Source organism: Abramis brama, assembly GCF_963993115.1.
Source record: "Abramis brama genome assembly, chromosome: 19".
NCBI classification, from domain to species: domain Eukaryota; kingdom Metazoa; phylum Chordata; class Actinopteri; order Cypriniformes; family Leuciscidae; genus Abramis; species Abramis brama.
The window spans coordinates 24438741-24447082 of NC_139981.1; the positions used below are offsets into that span (position 1 = coordinate 24438741).

Consider the following 8342-nt stretch of genomic DNA (forward strand, 5'->3'; position numbering starts at 1 on the left):
TTATTTGCAACTTTAAAAAATCATTTTTACAGTGTAGTTCAAACTGTTCCACTGACTTGAACTTTGTCATCACTCAAAAACAAGCCCCACAGAAGCCTCGCATGCTAAATGTTTTAGTGAACATATGTGTAGATAAACTTTACTGTTTATCACTATCACTGTCCTGTATTGTCATATTATTATTATTTTACTTCTTGCACTTTACTTCTGTAATATTCTTCTTGACTAGCCATTCTTGCTCTTGTAGCCAAACATATTTAAAACAACTGGTCGAAAGTATGGTTCCTCAGAACGTATACTTAACAGTATACTTTATATTAATATAAAAAAATAAAATAAAATTTAAACACTGGTTGATATCAAATTTATGAACATAAAAATGTCAGGTGAAAGTAAAAGAGAGACCCAACACTTGCTAGACAATTAATTAGGATAATTCAGATGATGTTCCATTTCTGCCTGTCATGCACACTGATGTTTACTTATATTTTTTAGGAATTCTACGCACTTAGGAAATCATGGTCAAAGTTTACTGTAGTAGTCAATGACGTAGTTCAGTGACGGACACCAAATAACGGTAACAAGAGTAAAGTTCATCTGGAAGCAGCTGATGTTAGAACTTGACGTGACATTGAAGCATGCGTCAGGAGGAAGAATGGGCTTGGTGAACAGGAAGTCTCAGGAGGAGGTAAAGAGTGGAAAAACACTAGTAAAGATCAGTGTGCCTTAAGAAAGAGAAGATGGGAGAGATACTGAATCAGAGGCAAGCAGAAAGCCTGAAGTAAGAGGGAGAAAAACAAGAAAAAGAGAAGGAGAAAATAAGCTCCCAGACTGAGAGCAGTGCCTCGCACCCCTGCAGTTAGCGGAGGGTGGGGACTGTGAAGTCTCCGTTCAGGCCTTCTCTAGAGATCCTGTCACAATAAACTGTCCTACAGCTGGGAGGCTCTTTGAATTTCCCCACCAAAAGTCTCATATCTTAGATTCTCCTATGAAAACAAAGGTCTTAAATGCCCACATCAGTCCAGATCCACTCAAATGCCTATTGCTGCTGATAACAAATGACACAAAGTGGAAAAGACAGAAAGCATGCGCTAAATCATGCAGTCGCTTGACGATAATATGTCAAAATGACCCTAAAGGGCTTCAGGGTTGATTTTCAGAGAAACTATCCTTTCGACTTGTTGATATTTTAAATATTGTTGACTGTAATGGCGAGAATAGAAATGCATTCAAGAACTTAAAGGGACAGTTCACCCAAAAATGAAAATTCTGTCATTAATTACGCACGTTCACGAGAGCACCACAGCGCATGCGAGGTGTTGACGCGAGAGCAGATGTTGCATGAATGCGCGTTGGAGATTATTATTTTGTAAAGTGCAAATTATGTTTGTTTGTGCAAACGAAGCGCTTCATAAAATTGAGGTCTGGGGCTTGAAAGTGGTAGTTGCGTAGTTGTCAATGGAGGGACAGAAAGCTCTCAGATTTCATTATAAAGATCTTCATTTGCGAACATATTTTTATTGAATTTTACAAAACATTTAACAAAAGAACAAACATAATCTTCTTAAATACAAACATGACTTACTCAAATCCCTCCCCCTCCACAATAACCCCGGCAGTCGGTAAAAGATCTTCATTTGTGTTCCGAAGATGAACGATTGTCGCACAGGTTTGGAACGACATGAGGCTGAGTAAGTAATGACAGAATTTTCATTTCACATTTCATTTCATTTCAAAATTAAAGTAAAATACAGTAAAATGTATAGGCTATAACAAATCAGTATATAGTATACATCCAGTATACAGTATATATTGTTTATTATTAGATATCTACATATATTTTTACTAAAATATTTTAATAAATGAACAATGTGAGGCTTCAGGTAGGCTTATTTTTAGTGATAATGCAAAAGAGTTTGATCCAGTGAAACCGTTTGAACTGAACATAAATTAATCACAAATCAATTCCACCCACTCAACCAAACAAATAACTTTGCTATGTCATAGATTAATTCATCACAGGATGAATAAATTAAAATAAAAAAAAAATTACCCTATAGACAACTTTTCAAAACTCAACCAATTCGATCAATTGGCCTACAGATTTTGATATCACCTTTGAAATATACCAAGTTCCTGACTGATTAATATACCACAGTATATATTTGGTATTCCAACTAGCTGTAGTGACGGTACTGACTAGTCAACTACTTAATTAGTTGATTAACACTGGTACTTTGGGTCTGTGCCAACTAGATTACACTAAAGCCCTATTCGCACGGGATTAGTATTACCTAGGGACCTCCGGTAATTTGTAATAATCGCAGAGGTCGTCTGTGATTTTTATCCCGTGTGAATCTGCCATGTCTGTAAAAATGTCTGTAAAAATTCCCCCGAAAATTACCTACCGTAATTCAGCCAACACATGGGTCCTCTGATAATACCAGTCCCGTGCGAATCCCCATGTCTGTGATTTGGGCTGTTTTTCTGTGAGCCTATCGTTTTCTAAAGAACGTAATAACCATTATGGGCCGTTTAACAGTCCATTTTACGTCTGTATTAAAACTATATTAACAATAAAATCTCTCGATATGATCTACTCCAATCCGATTATAGTTTTTCTCCAATAAAAACTATGAAGTGCTGCAAAAGAGAAAACAAACTACAGTAAAGACGTGATCCGGAAGCTCAACTCGGACCGTTGTCATGGAAACGTCAAATTAAGTATTTTGGCGCAACATGGAAGCTCTTTTGGAAAGTTTGGACGCTTTTTGTGGTAGTGTAACTTAGTAGTCTGTATCGTGGAGCATTTCTTTGTCTCACACGGCCTCTAAAGACGTCCATCCTGTAAGTAGGCTATCTCAAGAAATCAAAGTGTGAAAGAGTAAAAATGATATAAAATGAAATAAACCAAATAAAATGAATAGAAAAACAAGCCTATCGCGACGTTTCGGTATTCATAATACCTTCTTCAGGCAGGCTTGTTGTAAATATGGACAAAGAATAAAAGAAAAAGAAGATATATTATATATTTATACAATACTATGATATTCTATAATATATTTCTCTAATAAATTGGTTTTAAATAAGTTATTTTTTTGAATTGCAATACTGCAGCGCGATCTTCGTTTCAGCACGTTCAGCTAGTGAAGTGTGAATGGGTGGGCGCACGCTGTAAAGTCCGTAAACTCGAGGGAATTACGAACATTTATTTGCCCGTGTGAATGAGCCACCAAAAACACAGACGTCAGGGGGTAATTTCCTAATTACAGAGGTCCAGGGGTAATACTAATCCCGTGCGAATAGGGCTTAAGTCAAAGTTTTTTAATTTTTTGAAAGAAATTATACTTTTATTCAACAAGGATGCATTAAGTGAATCAAAAGTGACAGTAAAGACTTTTAACACAGATTTTCTTTTTATTTAATTTCAAATAAATGCTGTTCTTGAGAACTTTATTTTCATCTAAGTATTCTGAATGATAATGCATCACTGTTTCGACAAAAAAATTTTTATTATTGCAGCACATTATTTTCAACATTGATAATCAGAAATGTTTTTTGAGCAGCAAATCAGCATATTAGAATGATTACTGAAGGATCATGTGACACTGAAGACAGGAGTAGCCTAATTAAAAAGTTATATTATAATTTATTAATTTATTATAATTTATATTATTTCACAATATGATTTTTTTAATCAAATAGGTCTAAATGCAGCCTTGATGAGCATAAAATACTAAACTTTTTAAAAATCTCACTGAGCCCAAACTTTTGAATATTTTATGACCTAGCCTTGTAGCCTATAAGTTGTGCTTGATCTATAAGGTGACAGCATGAAGAATATCAAGTGTCTATTTGTAAGCCATTTGTTTAGTATGCTAACCTGTAAAGACCAAATATATTTGGAATCGCAAGCATTATGTTCACATACAAGCTTGTGAAATGCTTTGAGAACCCTCATAGAGATGGGGCATGACCAACCTAGACTCATTGCAAAAATGGGCCTCTACCTAAACTTTTGCAAACTTACACACACATTACAATTCACTGCAGTTTTCAGCTGAAATAAACACTGCATGTTTTGCAATCTAATACACTGATTTATGCATCACATGACCAGCTTCAGATGTTTGGCTTTTCTGACAGTAAACTCAGTAGCTCATTTTTAGAGAACTCTGGTACGAACCCCGTGAACCACAAGCCACGATAAAAGAGCTCAAAGGCTTGTAGAAGCAAGCTAAAATGTCATGGTTAGATTTTCATCCGTTTGCTTTTGTTATCACTATCGCTTAGGTTTAATGATAGGGTTTACAGTAGGTGGGGCATTATTTTTAAACCCAATTAGGAATTTAACTACTGGAAAGACGTATCTAAATTAGTCGATTTGTGTGGAATCCGTCGATGAGTTGCATTGTTTATGCTCCCCAATAATGGTGGCTCCGACTCCCGGGAATAATTACAAAAATATCGAGACTGATCTAAACTGTGTTTTTTTTTTTTACCTCATTTATTTTATAATCGTGGTAAAACTTTTATGGACAGTTATATGGACACTGCCATGTTTGATACTGTCGCTATGGTTAGTTAATTAGTTTGTTTGAATGCGGTTGTGACTTCATCCGTTTATACAGCTGAATGAACATATTCAAAGAGCTACTTTAATCTCTGGAATAAATTAAGAAAACATTTCAGTTATTACTTATTGTTATAATTAACCAAAAAATTTATTAAAAAAAATAAAATAATAATCAATAGATTAAAAAAATAATGGGATTATTTTATGGATTTATAGTTTACATTAATTAATTTAGTTTTAAATTCATTTTAATTAAATATTATGAATTAAACAGCTCATAAACACACATTGAAATAACCCATTAGAAAGGAAAGTATTATGCAATCATTTAAGAAATTTCTCTTTATATAGAACCTTTTTTAGCATAAAGTGTTCTTCAAAATTGAGCCAAGAAACATAGGGTTATATTTAGAACCAGATTGAACCTTTTATCTAAGAGTGCACAACAACCAACATAATAAAACATTGCCACATTCACATTATTCTGTTTCAGATCAAAACGAAGGCACTTTTAGCACAGTGCAATGTACAATTCACTTGAAAGTGTCGAGAAAAATGCCAAAAGCAATGTATTGTGCAAAAACGCCACCACAGGCAGATTTTTCAAATGATCCTGGGTTGTATATAACACACATTAATACCAATTAAATAATAATTATTACATATCAATTAAATATTAATACCAAGGTCACCAACTTCCTTTTACTTCCTTCCTCAGTAGAACATGAATTTTAGAAGAGAATAAGGTAACTAGGTTCAGGTAAGTGGTTGTGTTCAGGACAAAGCTCTGAAAGTTACAAACAGGATAATGTCCAGCTTTTGGCCTGAGGGAGTTAATAGAGCACCACAAAGCACGGCCTTGCTCTTCATAAATGAGCCACTCAGTGACAGAATGAACCACAGACAAAGCCTGATGATTCAGGGTGACGTAACGGAGAACTACAAGAACATAATGAACGAATTAGACTTAAAACAAATGGTGAGTAAAAAGTGTCCAAACTGACCAATTCAGGCAATTGATGAGCACACAAATACTTAATGTTCATTCAGAGCTGTGATGATGACCATAACAATGGCTTCATTAGAGGCTTGCTCATTCCTGTCATTGCAAACAGTAGCCTACATAATTGCAGTTCTGATCAAACATAATAGTGACGCACTGAAATATTGGCAACTGAAAACGTTTTACGTTTTGTTTTTCGAATAAATGAAATCAAAAACATTCATTTGGGTGCATCACTAATTATAACCCACTGAAGCTTATGATATACTAGGGGCCATGGAGGGGGCTCTGGCTATCTATCTTACAAGACATGCATGAATACAAACATGTCAAAATATATATAAAACTTGTCAGGGTTGAGCTAATCTCTCTCGAGTAAGCTACCAAAACATATGGGTTCAGTAAAGACAAACACAAAACACACACACACACATAACACATCCAGAATTCACAGTCTTGTGTCTTGAGGTTAACGTGTTTGCACCCCTTTTAAATCAGTCCTGTAGACAGATAGCCTACATTCTGTTCATTTGAGTTTTGTAGCAATGTTTGGTTATGTTCTGCCACCCTGAGATTCATCAGATAAGAGGCAGAAAGCTTGTTAGGGAATAAACGTCACGAGGATGAGGCAGACTTCAAGGCGCTCTCAGAGCCGTGACACATGCACAAACGCATTCTCCATTTGTCTCTCATTAATGGGACACTTGGCACTCTGATGGTCTTCAATCTTCAAAGATACACATGACTTCAAGTTACCAGAGATTTCCAGGCTGTGTAAAGATCATTTAATATTAATATGCTACCTAATAAGTATGTGCTTCACCAAAAACCTGTTCACTGTAATAAATTTCAACCCACTAGGTAAAAGTATAAGTGCTGCCTTAAACGGTCAAGTGAAATCAAAGTGGTGCCAAAGTCACGAAATGCAGTTTCAACCACTCTGAATTTAATTACTGATTCAGAAAATTAAGTTAAAACTCATAAAATTTAGTACAAATTACACAAATGTGTAAGAATTGTAACTGTAATGAAAGCAAACTAAAATTGTTATAATATAATGATAAATAAAATATGTTTTACAATGTACTACTATTTATAATTTTAGGTATCTCTAATAGAAATTTTAAAATAATAATAAAAGCTTAGGCACATGAGAGAATAGAGAATATTTTCTACACTGTAAAAAAATATTGTTGGTTTAACTTAAAAAAGTAAGTAAACTGGTTGCCTTAACATTTTAAGTTCACTGAAATTTAAAAACTGTTAATACAACAGAAACTCATCTAAATTGATTTGACAAAAGGAAAAAATGTTGTGATAAATCATACAAATATTTTTTTTTTACAGTGTACAGAATTATATTGCATTAAAAAAAGTAAAAATAAAAAAGAGAGATTTAGATGCTTTGACATCTAATGCGTTTAAGGTAATACAAAGTACAGTTACTCATGCACATTGGTAAATAAATAAATAAATAAATTAACTTTGTTTCTTTCTCTTTCGCTTATGACGTTGTGTGGTACAGTCAAATAAGCGGTGAGTGTCTCAATGAACCATCTGGCTTTAAGCGTCGGGAGCGCGTTTTAGTCTCATACAGAGATTCACTTGTTGCTGCCACTTCATAAACCTGAACTTTGCGCAACAGTTGCAGTGTCTACAACAGAGTAGCCTACAATATTACTCACTCACAGCCCGCTTAACTTACCTCTTCTTCTCTTTCTCAGCTGTCATCTCTCGGTCCCTTCGTTATTCCCGCAGTTCGACAGCAGTCAGATCTCTGTTCAAACAGAACACGCTCCAAAGCACTCGCGTTAAATAACAACAAAACTGATCGTGAAAATGCAGTAAAGTCCACCAGCAGGCCAAAAGTGACTGTACAGTCTCAGAACACTGCCAAGGATCGTACAGTCTCCCACTTTTGTCAAATCCAAGCGCGGTGAGGGAGTTCCTCGCTTGTTTTCAGGTCAGTGAAGTTCATAGAACGCAGCGTCTCACTGAAGGGTGCTTGACAGCTGAGCAATCAATTAGAGCTCTCTGATTGGCTGGAGCCGCCATTGGTAACCGCCCACCGTCAGCGCTGACAAGACTCTCACTCCTGCATAAATGTTCCTGCAGGTCTACTTTCTCTGAGTTCTACCAATCTCTGTGTACAAATAAAATAATAATGCTGCGTCTTTCTAAAGTCATTTTTAGCCCCCTGTAATTTGGCTCCAAATCTCATGTGATAATTGTCATTTTGACTCCCTCTACAAAATAGTGGATTACTAAGAAAATATACATCTGTGACATTTAATATTTTACCTTTCATCACTATGTTTGTCTTTCTTCAGAAAATATGAACAAAATAAAAAATATTGAGCTGGGGACCTCTGGTTGAATTGACACGGAATGACCAACTAAAAATACATTTGAGTGTGTTGAAAGTTATGTTATAATGTTACTTCGCTCGGTGGATGGTATGACACTTGTTGCACACTGCAGTAAGATGGATCAATATTAGAATATCATTTTAATGGCTTGTGATGCTAAATGGCATGCAGTTAATTTTAAAATGTATTGCATGGTGGAGAAAATGCTGTTAATGTTCTTTCTGATTATGTTAGCCACTTGACAAAATAGTGTTGTCTCTGAACCATGGTACAAACATGTTACGGTAAATCAAGAGATTCAAACAATAAGACTAACCATGTTGAGCTATATAACAATTTGTTTTCTGTCGATTAAGGTATCCAAACAGTTGCTTACCTGTCTAATAAAACATAA

The 8342-nt window shown here is 35.1% G+C and overlaps 1 protein-coding gene across 1 annotated transcript in view; it reads right to left on the reverse strand.

Annotated features, from left to right (window-relative positions):
* epas1b (endothelial PAS domain protein 1b) overlaps positions 1–7566 on the reverse strand; it is a 49057-nt gene extending 41491 nt beyond the window's left edge. The window contains exon 1 of the mRNA XM_084092256.1: positions 7285–7566. Within this exon, the coding sequence (XP_083948382.1) occupies positions 7285–7310 (26 nt within the window). The 5' untranslated portion in view covers positions 7311–7566. The remainder of the gene's footprint in view (positions 1–7284) is intronic.
* Positions 7567–8342: the final 776 nt, after the last annotated feature.